General features: G+C 38.6%; 1 protein-coding gene across 1 annotated transcript in view; it reads right to left on the minus strand.

The window, feature by feature from the left end:
• LOC139731760 (talin-1-like) overlaps positions 1-15,325 on the minus strand; it is a 181,785-nt gene that overhangs the window by 103,107 nt on the left and 63,353 nt on the right. Inside the window, exons 4-11 of the mRNA XM_071642640.1 lie at positions 14,350-14,424; positions 13,108-13,162; positions 12,323-12,417; positions 9,364-9,451; positions 7,672-7,814; positions 5,470-5,597; positions 2,602-2,665; positions 146-250 (exon numbers count right to left, since the gene is read on the minus strand). Of these exons, the coding sequence (XP_071498741.1) occupies positions 146-250; positions 2,602-2,665; positions 5,470-5,597; positions 7,672-7,814; positions 9,364-9,451; positions 12,323-12,417; positions 13,108-13,162; positions 14,350-14,424 (753 nt within the window). The remainder of the gene's footprint in view (positions 1-145; positions 251-2,601; positions 2,666-5,469; positions 5,598-7,671; positions 7,815-9,363; positions 9,452-12,322; positions 12,418-13,107; positions 13,163-14,349; positions 14,425-15,325) is intronic.

Consider the following 15,325-nt stretch of genomic DNA (forward strand, 5'->3'; position numbering starts at 1 on the left):
ATCACTGTTACCATCATCACTATCATTACATTATCATCACTATCATCATCACATTTAACAACATCAGTAACTGGAAGTATGTACAAATGTACTAGAAATCAGAAATAAGAGACAAAAGTAGAGCTTTAAGAGCAATCACACGAACCTTTACAAGGAAGAAGGTAATGCCGTAGGTCTTGAGGGATCGGCAGTGCTGTGTGTACTTCACTTTGGCATCCAACTCGCTCATCCCGATCATGTTTCGGTGTTCCTGAACAGAGAGATGCAAAAAAAAAGCAACAAGAAGAAAGTCACACAAGATGTCACGATCCAGGCACACATTCTGATCTGATGCTGGGTAAGAAGGTTGATGTGGTTTCATCTGCAACTCTTTCTTTGGCATAACGTTGAAATTAAATTTACTTATATTGCTTATATTTTTAGTGTCATCTGCACCAATAAATTTATCATATATGGAAGAAAACTGGAGAGATGAAATGAGGGGAAACAAGTTTCTTTTTCAACATACTCACAGGCACCAGAGCAACAATTTGGGAGGCACCATGTTTGAAATGATGCGCCTGACATCGACAGGCGACATGTCTACAATCAGAGGCAAAACTCTGGCATTTTGAAGAGCAAGTGTCATATCTCAACGGCAGCACAGGCAGATCTCGCTATTTTTGAGCTATGCTCCCTCGGCAAATTGCTCTTCTGTGCCCATTCTAAGATGGACAGAGAGTGAAAGAGGACCAATTGTCAGCAGGGAACTGCTTTATATATGGAGAGCAGAGGTAACCTCTAATCTAGCTGTGCAAAAAAAAGAAGGAGGTGACAGGATATTCAATAGGTGGGTCATACAGTTCAAAAGGGAAGGAAAAAAAAAGAGCTAAGTTACAACATACAAGGGGACTGGTAAGCTACTGTTAAAAGCAACAAAATCGAAAATAAGGATTTTCATATACATTACTGGAGACAATGCTGCAAAAAAACAACAATAAAAAACAAACATGAGTGCTTGCCAAAAAGCATCAATCATTGTCCACAAGTTGTTAGTCTACTCTTTTCTATGTATAATGTAGTTTAATTTTCCTCTTTTTTGGAGGAAAAATGCTGACACGTGAGAGATAATACTGGAGTCACATGATGACACCAGAGATATCTCCTTGGCTATAATCTTCTTGCTGCTCTTTTTCCATCATCAGGTATGTCACGCCCTGTAATTCATGGAGTGGACTTTTGGTGACAGGTGGCCAACAACAGAGTATGAATGTCACTTTGAGTATAATTGTACAGCCTCTCTGCATGGCAGCATGACAGATGAGACATGAAACTCAATGGGTGGGACTGAACTGAAACTGGCAAATCATAGCGCGGAGAGATTACCAGTACCAGATTATAATCTCTGCTGCTCTCACAAAGTCCAATGTTCAGAATGTTGTTTGTTCTAGTTTGCCAATCAAACGCTCGGGTCGTCCAGCGAGAGACCCGAGCATGGAAGCTTTCCCAGCGTATGCTCAAGTCATATCATAATTCTCCTTTTACACAGAGATAGGGCAGAAACATATTATAATGACCAGCAAGAACAAGAAATGATCTTGCCAAGTCGATGGCAAGATCTAGAAATGGTCTGCTACAACATGATAACATGTACACGCACACGTTTATTCCTATTACCTTATCACTGAAATTACACCTTAAGTAAACACAATCCATGAACTTGCATGAAAAGTAATAAATACAAATGAATGATTTTTTTTTTTGAGGTCTGAATACACACAGTAAAGACGATATCAAAAAAAAACACGTTAAGAAAATGAAATGATATGTAAAAAAAAAAAAATGAAGTTAGCACTGCGCTTCTCACAGCCTTTAATATCACTCAACAAAGGACAAGTTAGGTAGAAATATTCAATAAGGTTCTACTTTCTGACAATTGCATTAACACCTTGTTAGTATTGGCTCTACTTTGGGTTTTCTTTTTTCATAATGTCTATTACCTTCAACATACCACATTTCTGTCATTTCATGTCCTATCTCGTTACTGTAGTCCTATAGATTAATTGAGTAGTATTTCATAAAGTAGTGAACAAAAAACAAAAAAAAAGACCGTCTTTCATTTAAACTAGAGTATTTGTTGTTCATGTACAATTCTTCTCTGATGCCAAGATTTTCAACAGCCTCTGAATTGCTCAGTTCATAGCTAATTATCAAATCGACAATACATGTTAGAACATTGAAGATCTGGGCTTTGGTTGTTGTTGTTTTTTTACTTGAATTGGCAAATTCCTGAAAATTTCTTTCTGATTTTGTGTAGATCTAATCAATGAATCAGTTCAGTCAAAATCTTTTTTTTTTTTAAAGAATTAAAATGCATGCAGTTAAATTCAAAATTAGTAAATGATGACATGATGAGTTCTATGGCAAAATTCCCCCGATCATGAAGACAGACTCAATTTCACAAATCATCAGAATACTTCAAACAGTCTACAAGAACAATTAGGCACAGTAACTAGCCCTCAGTCCATCCTAGTGAATAGGAGAGAGTTTAGAAAAGTTAGAAAGAGCGAGGGCAGCAGCATGGAAAGAGGAGGAGAGGGGAGGAAAAAAATGTTCCCTTACCAAAAATATCCTCTTCTCCACACCTTTCACTTTCACGTATTCCCTGGGGACCATGTCCTTCAACCTGAAAAGTAAGAGAGAAAGATGAACAAATGATTCCCTAAATCAGAGTGAAAATCACAGGGAAAAAGGAAAGTACTTTATACACTGAAATATTTGCGGTGGATTACTTTTCATGAATAGCCTCTTGAACTAAAAAATAACAACCCGCAATAAATGTTGATGAAAATGAAGACAAAAGTTTGCTTCGCACACAATGTCCTGTGCCAGCACACGAGCGTTGCTAGTGACTACTAGTAGCAGAGCCCAAGATGCCATGCTTTCCCGCCCTACGCTCAAATCCTTGATACTGGTAGGCTCAATTTTTTATGAGAAATTTGTTCTCATTTCAAACCATGTTATGTACAAAACAGTCTGTTTGAGAAATAACACTTTCTTCCGAACTTTGTGTTTTGTCATTGTTTTGTCAATTATAATGATAATGAGAAGACCACAAAGCCCTTCATAAACAACTAACAAGAATTTCTCAATCAACTGCCATTCACGAAAAATGTGCACGAAAATATGTCAAGACGTACAGTAACCACTCATAATGCAGCAAGCTCATTTCCTCTTTTTTCTGCTTTCTTTTCAACGAAAGCAAAATAGAAGATATGAAGACAAAACAAATACGTATCCGAGAAAGCATACAAGTAAAGGACACGACCCCCTTGCTAATTCCCTCACCGTGTTTGTGTAATTTCCATAACCTGGCCAAACAGAAAAAGTGTTTACATACAAATGTACGTAAATAGAGCGAACAGCACATATCAATTAAGGATGGCTTTAATAGCCACTATTTGTTTCAATATATTTTGTCTAGCCTAGTATGAGGAAACTGATATCACACATAAAGGAACTGTTGAATGAATATGGATGGGGGGGGGGGGGGGGGGGGGGACAACCAAACCGCAAGAAATGGGAAATTTATTTTGCTTTCATTCCCTAGCATTCATGAAGTGACATGTGATATGTCACCGCCACAACAGGCCTCCTCAGTACAAAGTCTGAGTGTTTTGTGGTACATTGTACTAGATTATGATGCATAAATTTCTCTGTCCTTGCCATCTTACTTTTTCATAAGTTGGGATCAACAGGACCTGAATGGCAGAATGACCTTGCAAGGCATTTTTTTCAAAATTCACTGTCGTAAGATTTTGAAATATGTTTCCACGAGTAAACACAGGTTCATTTCGAAGAAACCCTTCATGGAATAATGGCAGAAACTAGTGATGATTCATTCCATCTGATCCGGTAAATCTCCATGGATTGGAACGTAGTGCATCACTCGATTTCAATCACAAACAAGTTCAATTTAAATCACTCTTGCACTTCTACATGTACCTATCTCTCCCTCTCACTCTCTCCTGCTTTGTCCTTCGTTCCTTCATTTCTTTCAGCCTTTTATCTTCTCTTACCGATGCATCTTCAGAAAGCAATCTGTTCTGTGGCAGGGAGTTCCAAATGCAATGCCACTTTAATAACGTTTGAATTGACACTGACAACTAGACTACAACATGTCGGAAGCAGACATGATAGAACTGTCATTACGAGCAATCGTTGTAGAAGTATCGCATCATGATTTGTTAGAAGTGGCCACAAATAATGCAATAGATGCTTGAAGGCAAACAAGCAACCACAGGGACAGACAGCTTGAAGTACTGTATATGCCATATATTAAGCGAGTCTAAATTTTCACGAATCGAGACTTCGCGACGATTTAGCGGGTGGTTAAATTCGCAATCATGGAGTCCTATACTGAACGGAGAAATGTATACCCATACATCACATTCATATCGGGATCAGAGTCAATATTTTCATGTGTCTTTAATTTCGCGAATAGCAGCTGACTCGTGAAATTCACGAAAATAAAAAACCTCGCGAAATATTCAGCGTATACAGTGCCCTTCGAAGGACTACTGCGCAATGGGGATGAAGTGCCCTGCCTGTGGGCGTAGCCGCTGCAGCCAAGGGGAATCCAACCAGGGAGCTCATGATTTACAGTCCTGGGTTGCACTGTCATCTACTGAGCCACAATAGCTCATTCTCATGACATAAGAAAATTGTGGAATTTTAAAGCTTCGCATGTTTTCACTGAACGGCAATATTGGTTGCAGCCAACTATTTGAGAGTGATGACATCATTACCCGTGAAGTTCATTATTGCGTAAGTTCGTCACTGCTTATCATTAAAATGCAACAACAAATTGGCAGGGCAAATACACATATAACTCTGTAATTCTAATCACAGTTTCGCAAAATCAGACGTTAATCATTCTGTCAATCACGTAAACTTTCTTCTTTTATGTCCAAATACATGTATGTTAGATTATGCTCTATTCCTCAAAGTTGACTTGCATATGGGGAAAATTCAACAGGGGGTAACTTATGATTTAGTGATTCCAGACACTCTTCCTCCCTCCAGCCCCCCCCCCCCCCAAAAAAAAGGAAGAACAGATTATCATGAAATATGAGGCCAATAAAACTTATGATGCCACTGTTTGTAGCTGGTGTCATGACAAAGACATAATTCCAACTTGCGTCAAATGTCTGTGCCAGAAATTGAATTCACCGATACAAAATTATCTCATTCTCATTCATTTCCTAGGCTCATACATGTACTTTCGGAAACAAAATGGTCATCACACATATTTCCACTTTTTTTGAGTTGGGTGGGGGGGGGGGGGGGGGTGGGGGTAGGGAGGGAGTTTTGTTGTTGTTGTCTTTGTTCTTTTTGCAATTTTTGCTTCACACGCACATTTCTTGACAGAACCCTGAATCAATCAATGTTGCTTTCGTCCTCAACAAATGGCTGCCCTCTCATACTCACTCCAGGAACCCTGGCTTGTGCTTGCTCTCGTTGTAGTCCCCATACTGGATCTGGCACTGCGTTCCGGCCAGCACGACGGCCTCATCATACGAACACGGGTGAGTTCCGTTCAAGATGGCATCACGGGACTGAATGCATTCAAGGAAAACAAACAAAAAGAGGGAAAGAGAGAAGAAAGAGGGGGTGGGGGGAGGAAATAAGAAAACAGTCAAATTTCATCTTTTGGTGTTTGCGTTGCAACTACCAGTTTTAAACTCAAATATTGAAAAGGACTTGCAATAATATTCATATCTATTGAACTCTTTGTCAGGCACAGAATGTTGCATACAGCATAGAGCTCCAAGAAGCTAAACATGAAGCATTTCACCATATATTTTGGTACTTTACCATCAAACCCTGTTGAACAAAATAAGTCTCATTTCATTTGATATCAGAGAAATCTGCATCTAAAACGGAAATTCAAACAGCGATGTTCTGATCCTCATTTTGCGTTTTCCACACATTGGCACGCTGAAAAGGAAAAGTGCAGTGCGGCATCTCGTGTGGTTTAAAACTGGCAGGTAAAATTTCATTAAACTTGCAGAGTGATATGATGATATATAGAAACCTAATACAAGCTTTGATTTAACCCATTTGTGGTATCTGAGGCTACTAAATAATCCAAGGATGTAACAAATCTCATCCACTTCCTTTTCTAACACTTTGCATTTGGGGAAAAACAGTTGATGTACAGTGTACACTGATTCTTTGAATATCACAAGATGAACAGAGTCTCCTGGTGCTCAGACCCACAATGTCACTCTCAGTAAAGTCAGTTTAATATTTTTGTTACAGAATAGAGGGAAGTCCAAGATTTGCACTGACCTTTCCAAGAAAACAATCTATTTTCCGTGACACAATTTGACAATTTGAAGAGAATCGTAAAATCAGTTTAATACTTTTACCGCAGAAGAGAGGGAAGTTCAAGATTTGTGCTGACCTTTCCAAGAAAACAATCTATTTTCCGTGACACAATTTGACAATTTGAAGAGACTCGCTGCATTAGGATGTGAGGTAAAATTCGTGAGCATGGAGCGGCATGCATACACACACACAGTATTTTCTTTTCACTCTCCTGAAAAACAGTAATCCTGAGCAAATGGGATTTACATATCCATGTCCACTAGCATAATGGAAGCTCTGTGTTGTTTTGTGTCTGTTTCTCTTTGAGAAGATGGCAAACTCAAATGAGCAAAAATCAGAGTGCAGTCACATCAACATTCACTCTTTGTCAGTCACCTTGGCCTACAAACACTGCGTCTTCTTCAGTGTCTCCTTATCTAGCCTATAATCTATGCAGAGGATGCAGCTTTTGTCTTTGCTGTTACGCAAAACGTCTGATGCGGCAAGACCATTGTTTTGCGAAGCGATACATTTGGGATGTGGCCAGACTATGAACAGTGGAAGCATCCACCGTCTATATCCACTCGTCTTGCTTTAGTTGTTGTTTTCTTACTATCGACTTATGAATCTGTGGCAATTTCTTGTACAATTTTTGTACAACATCTAAAGCAAGATGAGTGGATATAGGCAGTGGATGCTTTGCGCGCATCCACTGTTGGTAGTCTCGCCGCATCAGACATATCGCTTAGCAACTAGACAATAGTCTCGCTGCATCAGACATTTAGCATGACAGTGAAGACCGTAGCTGCATCCTCAGCCTAGATTATAGGCTATCCCTTATCTAATATATAACAGGTATTCTTGTGAGACATGATGGCAACTTCAGCAACTTTTCTCAAGGCCAGCAAAGCAATAACCCAATCAGTTTGTTACCAAGAACCTAGCTTCATTAATCACATTTTTCTTTCTTTTTTTAACTTCATGAACTCTCTACATGCAGTACAAACACAGCAGTTTAATGCTACATACTGAATTGTAAAAATCTTGACTTTATATATCAGATCACCAAAATGCAAACAGAGAAAACAAGCTACGGAGAATGTGTGATTTCAATTTTCTGCATTGGCAAAAAACAACAACAACAAAAACAGTCTGCTCAGGCAAGACACAAAAATGCCATTTATAGAGTTTCTAAATGAGGCAATAGGTTCTTGCAGAATTAACTCAGCAGAGTGCATGCTCATGAGACTCTGATGTAGGACAGAAGAAAAAAAAAAATCCACTAAAAATCTAAATCTCTTCCACAGGATTACTATATACCTGGACATAGAGCAGGTTGAGCTGCACGGGGTCGCGCTTGTCCACGTTCTGGTCGGAGTAGAAGTACTTGCGTCTGAATATGAGGCACTCGTTCTCTTCTACGCCTTGTTCCCGGAGGGTTCGTGTGTGATCCAGCCAGTTCACTGCAAAGCGAAAAGCGATGGCAGCCATTTTTAAAGATGTTATAATGTGTGTGTGTGGGTGATACGTCTTGATCTATTCATGGAAAAGTGCCCGCCATTTTACATTAGAATGACCTGTTTGCCATATTTCAGATAAATAAAGCCGTTCATTCTCAAATTACATGGAAAGATTATTTCCCCCATCATTGGTGCATCTCTGGCACATTAACCCAAACTGCCTTAAAGGTAACACTAGTCGTACATCTAACCAATATTTCTCTCAGGAATCGGGATTTAAATGAATTAAATCTACGGAGAATTATCATGTTGGGGGACAAATGGTTAATACAGGGCGAAGATGGTACCCACAGTCAATGGTACACATCCCTCCTCATCGAGGCCAAATTTGACAGAAGATTAATATCCATTTTCGCCAGAATTGCTCTGCACTTGTCTTATGAGCACATGCTGAGAAATTGAGTATAAATTATGGAATATAGAATTAGACAGATTTCAGATTTGTTTCAGGTAAACTAAGACTAACTAGTGTCTCCACTACTCTGTTGATGTGACCAAGGAGGTTTGATAAATGGAGTTCCAACTGGCTGTAAACATTCAAACAGCTGCCAGTTTTCTTTTGACGTACAAAAGAATTCCACAGGTGCATTTGTGACTTTGATGATCGGGGTTCGATGCCGCCGTCTTTCCGAGCAAAGAGATGATTCATTCGCAACGCTAGCATAATGTCGGCTATATTTTGTTTGTTTTTGTATTAAAGGAAATTAAATTTCAACTAGTGATAAGGCATTTGAAAAAGAAAGTAACTCCTGTCCAGGATTATGTCGAAAAGTATAAATCTGAGCCGTACGTTGTGAAAATATTGGAACTGCACCCTTACTTGAAAGCATTCGATTTTATCATCTTTCCGATCACTTCCAACAAATGAAACTGATATGGTATAATCTTCAAGTGTAGTTCTTTATTCATTTATATGTTAGATTAGTGTAAAAACATGTAAAGTCAGGTAATTTTAATTCTTATTTTATCAATTTTTGTGGAATTTTTACTCGCAAATCCCTGCGTCTGTACCTTTATGTACCGCTCTTGTTTCATAAGAAGGGACAGCGAAAAGTAATTACCATCATAAAGACATATCTTCCATTGAGAGTGACGAGTCATGATGCAATGCGACATGAATCAATTGTCTTCCAATCTGTAAGGCAGCTCCAGTTTAGCACATACTTTAAATATTTCTTAGTGGCGGCATCAAACATGGGATCGTAGGGAATAACACTGTTGTTACTCCATCTCTTGAACCTCCTTGATGTGACACATAAAAATATCACAATGTGTATTATATGATATGTTAAATCTATTTTGAAAAGATGCTATATGAATACTGGTTATTATCATCTTTTATCATCTGTATAGACATACTGTACATGTATTTGCTCTATGCATACAAAGAAAGAGTAGAGCAGAAAACTTCATTCATACACACACACACACACATTTGAGACAGACAGACAGACAGACAGCAAGACAGAAAGACACTTCACTCAAAACTCACTTTCATCGTCTGTGTGTAGTTTTCTCTTCAGGGTCTCCATTTTCTTCTCATCTCGCAGGATGGATGCGCCGGCATCTTTCTTCTTCTCCTGCAGGGTTTAGATGAGAATGAAGTACGCACAACACATGATACTGTGAGTGTAGTGTACATTATGCAGGTTGTTTAACTTGCCAAGCTTAAAGGGACTGTACAGTACTGGTTGAGGTGGAGATTCATGTTTTGAACATTCCTTAGTGAGATAATGAAAAGCCTCTTATGAAATATGAAAGAGCATGTAATTTCAAGAAGGATTCAACATTTGATGAAAATTGGTTTTCAAATGGCTGAGATATCCAAAAAAGTGATAATAATAAAAGGCGACAGGCCACGCCTTTTATTAGGATCTCTTTGTTTCACCTTGTTTTTGGATATCTCGGCCATTTCAAAACCGATTTTCATCAAATAAACTTTTGATGCCCCTTAGAATTGCATGCTCTTTGACATCTCATAGAGTGGTTTCTGAATATCTCGCAAAACGTTAAAAGCTAAATCCTCACCTCAACCAGAACTGTACACACCCTTTAACTTGCCAATTTTTTAAAAAAATCAGTATTCAGTAATTCCTCTAAACTTGACCTAGTTATAGATCAGCAAGCCCACTCATACCCCCTGTTCATACGCAAGCCAGTTTATACCAAAACTCGATAAAGAAACGACGTATAAAGAATCATCGTATCGCCGACAGACAGTCCAGACGCTAATTTCGACCATTCTGGAAAATGTCGTATAAATGTGCAGTTTCTCATTGCGCATTCTGTTACGGTCTTAAGTGACAGGTGTGGGGTCACCTTTCGTGTACGCTCCCATTAAGCCCCGCCAAGTTATGCCGTTCTATGGTCGCCATACATTCAGACGCACAATGGACACGATGGAATGCTGATTCGTTATCGAGTTCTAGTTCGAAACGATGCTCTGACCGTCGTTTCACTTTACAGCTGTACGTTGTTTCGTTATATGTCGTTTCAATAGTCCGCGTTCAGACGTATAAATTAATTGTATAGCTATACCATTTTGGTATAACTATACGGTTCTAGTATAAATTTTTTGCATCTAAACACCCTAATAGAGGTGCAGCAATGTGCCTCTATCAGTCCAACAGAAATGCCATGGTGATGCGCCAGCGATTAGGGGGGATTCGGTAACTTTTATTCATTGCCAATAAAGTTTCTAGACATCTGTGCCGATCAGGAATGAAAGCACTTCAGCATGCATGTCAATCAGGGAATAAAGCACAGAAAGGGTGGAAAAACAAAAACAAAAATAAACAGAACATCATCACACATGGTATTGTATAGATATACTCTTGCGTTATCACAACCCACTTAACACAGATATGCCTATATAGACTGTCATGTGGAGATACCCTTACACTTGGAAACAGCCTTTGCCATCAGCCAACATTAAAGATTGTTATCCACAGAGCAGATGTGTCATCTCTGATTTGATATCATGTATCTAAATGTTGACATCAAACTTTAAATCTGGCTTTAGTGAAAACAGGAAACTGAGATTTTCCCCAGATTTCCTCTGTATTTCCCAGGATGCTTAATGACATCTTCCCATCACATACAGTCTTTTTTTTAAAAACATTTAGTTTCATGTGCGAATGGCACGTTGCGACCACAAACAGAATGTTGAGATATGCTTGTTTGTACCGCAGATGCAGCATTTCCAACTGAAATTCCTTGCTACCCTGCCATTCCCTTGCTTGGGGAAAATATCGTCATAAAGAAAGAAAGGATGCTACAAAAGTGCTTCAAGTTATTTCATTTTTTTATAGTCTCCATCACTACTCAAAACCTTAACAAATTTTGGTTATCTCTTCTGCTCAGGGGCGTCACTTCGTCTTCCCAAATTATGCAAAGTAAAGATCAACAAAATAATATGGTTTAAGTTACACATACAGTGTAGCAACACTATCAAAACATAGATAGATAGATAGATAAATACATAGATAGATAGATAGATAGATAGATAGATAGATAGATAGATAGATAGATAGATAGATGGATAGATAGATATATAGATAGATAGATAGATATATAGATAGATAGATAGATAGATGATAGATTATATATAGAGAAATATAGAGAGATATATAGATGAGCACAGAGTGTAGGTACATAGAGTGTAGGTATGAAGAAAGACAGACAGATAGGTACATAGTAGGTGGGTTGGATGCTAGGTAGCAAACCAAAAAGACAAAAGACTAATAGAATGATAGATAAGGAAGGTAGGTTTGATGCTCAATTGCTGGATAGACAAACAAACAAAAAAAATTAACAGATATGTGGACAAATAAGTATGTATGTAGACCAAGATGCTACATAGTGAAGAAGACATATATTGTGTTGGACAGAAGGACAGACATACAAAATAATAGATATGGAATGTAGGTTGGATGCTACATGTGGATCACTAGATAGACAGACTAACAGACAGACAGATGAATAGATATATGGATAGGTACATGTAGGTAGGTAAATAGGTAGGTAGGATGATTGATAGCTAGAGAAAAAGACAGAAACTGGGACAGACGGACACAGATATGTGGGCAGGTATGTATGTTTGTAGGCAAGATGCTAGATAGTGAAATAGACAGATATACTGTTGTACAGAAGGACAATATGAACAGAATGACAGATAAGGTCTGTAAGTTGGCTGCTAGATCACTAAACAGACAGACAGAAAGACAGATATTGGTATGTAGATAGGATGATTGATAGCTAGAGAGAAAGAGAGATGGGCAGATAGCCAGATACAGAATTTAATAAGAGAGATGGGTAGATCAGGGAGGTGGGAAAGAGAAAGAGAGAGACCCTCTCCCAACTCCCCTGGGCAGATGGATTGGAATAGATCTACCAGGTGTCACGCTGCATCCCCATAGCATCCCAGTAACCATGGAAACCATATCTCCTACCTTCTTCAGTGTCCCGCTCTTCATTGTGCCCCCTTCCTTCTTGTCTTCCTCTTGAATATCGCGGCAAAGGGAATACTCATCGTAGTTGGTTACACCTGTCACAAATAAAAAGTAAGACACCAGGATGACATGACTGCCAAAAATAACACAAACCAAAAAAAAAAGACAAAAACCTCAAAGACTTTGACCACAAATTAAAATCAAGCAACACAATGAAACATGAATAGCAATTTTGCATATCAGAGCTTTAAAGTTTCTTCCACGTAAGGCCATCACGACATTTTAACCTCTGACCTTGTTGGACCGCATCCATATTCACACATGACCAGCATCTTTAGGTTATGTACCTGTGGTGCAAGTTTGGTGGTCATAGCTCAAAGCTGTGGAAAGGTATTGAGAGGACACCACAATATTGTGAGCACAGTGATTATTATCAGGGCAAGTTCATTGACCTTTTGACCCTAGCCCTTGTCGGACTGCATCCATAATTGAACCTGACCAGCATTTTTAGGATATGTATCTGCAGTGCGAGTGTGGTGGTCATAATAGCTCACAGCTGTAGAAAGTTACCAAGAGTACACCAAATTGTTGATGACAATGCCGCCGCGGATGATGAAAAAGTGACACTGTATATATGGTTTCCCCTATGCACTTGTATATGCGGGTGAGACAAAAATTGTAAGGGGTTGGGAGTAGCACTCACAAACACTAAAAAAGTGACAAAATAAACTCTCTTCTCTGGAAAGTAAAAACAAATACATACCAATGACTATGACAATACTTACCCACTTTTGTACAGATTGTTATGAGCATCTGGCTCACAGTGTTGCTGTCATCAATCTGGAGGAAACAATGGGAATAATATACAAAGAAAGACAGAGGTCAACCTTGCTATCCTTGCTAAAACAAGAGCGTGAAATGTACGAGGAGATCCCTGCTGAACAGAGGAGCAGATAGCTCTGCCAACATCAAATTTGGTAGGGAGCAATCAAACTTTGTTTCATCATTCTTGGGCCCCGTTTATAAGATTTTGCGTGCCGAGAATCACGGTTTTGAAACACTGATTCGGAACACTGATTTGAAACACGGTTTTGTCAGGAGAGCGTACTGTATGTATATAAGATTTTTTTCCCCGAGCATGTTGGGGCTCTCGCTCAGACTGTGCCATTGCGCAACTCATTCTGCGCAGTTTGTTTTTCAGCAAAAGGTCAAACAGGGCGTGCGCAAGGCATTGTGACATCATTTAAACAGTGTTTCAAAACACTGTTTCAAGTTACGGCTAGCGTTTATTAGATTTTTTTTCTTGCTAGAAACAGTGTTTCAAAACACTGTTTCTGGCCAGAAAAAAAAATTTTATAAATGCACCGAATAAAAGTGCAATCACTTTATACTCCATGTAAAATATTTTTGCAGTCAAGGCCAAATTCTATAAAATTTTACAATTAATCATATGCCAAAAGACATAATTTTGCAATAAAAGCATGTGCTTTTTTTTTCAGAACATGAAAACAATATAAACTAAAAAGGACCGATATCAAAGTGCTTTCAACCCACTCAATTTTACCTGCTAATATTTATATGCTGCATCATATCTATAAATTAATGCAGACGTGTAGATTTGAGGACCATACAGTTTACAATAACATTTGTCCATAGTCTTGTCAAACACATTTTAGCATCATAAAAGCTGTTCTGATCACTAGTTTTGTGTGCTTCATAATTGCTATTTCTTAAAAGCAACCTCAGCCAAAGATTTTTAAAATACGAAAAAAATAGCACTATTGGAAACTACATGTACACTGTATATGTACTTCAATTTTTTTTTTTTTTGAGAACCCGTTTTGATTATTCAGTAGAGTTACGGTCACTTTAATAATATGTGTGAAGCAGACCTCAGAAGGCCCTTGCACTGTCGCGCTTGGCAGGGCTTGCTTCACTCACCCATATCACAATAACTTAAAGCGAGAGGGCCTTGTTGAAAGGCTAGCACATCACAGGTAGGACTGGACATTCAACACTTCACTTACCAGCAGAGTTTTGGCTGATCCATCCAACATCTTTATCCTGAGGGGACGGATCTTCTTTCTGTACTCCAGTACATCCTGTGGGTTAAAGATATGAGAGCAGAAATTAAAAGAATGTTTAAAGCATTAAAGGACAAGTTCACCTTCATAGACATGTGGATTTAGTGAATGCAGCAATATTACTAGAACACATCAGTGAGAGTTTGAGCAAAATCGGACAATCCACATGTATATGAAGGTGGACTTGTCCTTTAATGAAAGCAAGAGATTTTGAGCAGAGGGGTGAAGGACAGGATGTGAGTTTTCTTCAATTTTTCTCCCTCTACAAATGAAATTTGTAAGATCTTAACTGCTGATCTGCAATTCTAACACACATGTTGGAAAAAGGGAACCGTCAGGATTTGAACCTGTATCTACTGCTTTCTGGGCGACACTACCACCAGGCTATCCCTGGTTGCCGGCAGTGACACAGTGAACTTGGAACAAATACCCAAGCTCCGAAATTCTGACATTGTTATATTAAATAGTCCAAGGCGCACAAGGCATTAATGAAAGCAAGGGATTATTAAGCAGATGGGAGAAGGTTGGGATTTGATTTTTCTTCTATTTGTCTCCCTCTACATATTCAATTTGTAGAGGGAGACAAATTGAAGAAAACTCACACCTCAATGTGAGCATTGTACATACTGATATATATGAAGATATGACACACATCCATTCCTATGAGCTGTCAGAAGATGACAGCAAAAAATTAACCAACAGGGCAGAGCCTGAGAAACACTGCAATGAAACAAAAATGAAAGAAAAGAAGAGAAGTCTAGAGGCTCATTTTATATAAATATTTCATCAGTGCCAAGATAATCATTCATTCGTATGATATCACATGTTCAAAAGAATCTGTTCATTTTCATTGCCTCTGCCAAGGAGGTTATGTTTATGCCAGCACTGATTTTTTTCCCCTTGTGTATAAAGGCATGGC

This window comes from Diadema antillarum, unplaced genomic scaffold (genome assembly GCF_040938485.1).
Source record: "Diadema antillarum isolate AM-2024a unplaced genomic scaffold, OU_Dant_1.0 seq00000384_RagTag, whole genome shotgun sequence".
In the NCBI taxonomy this organism is placed as follows: Eukaryota; Metazoa; Echinodermata; class Echinoidea; order Diadematoida; family Diadematidae; genus Diadema; species Diadema antillarum.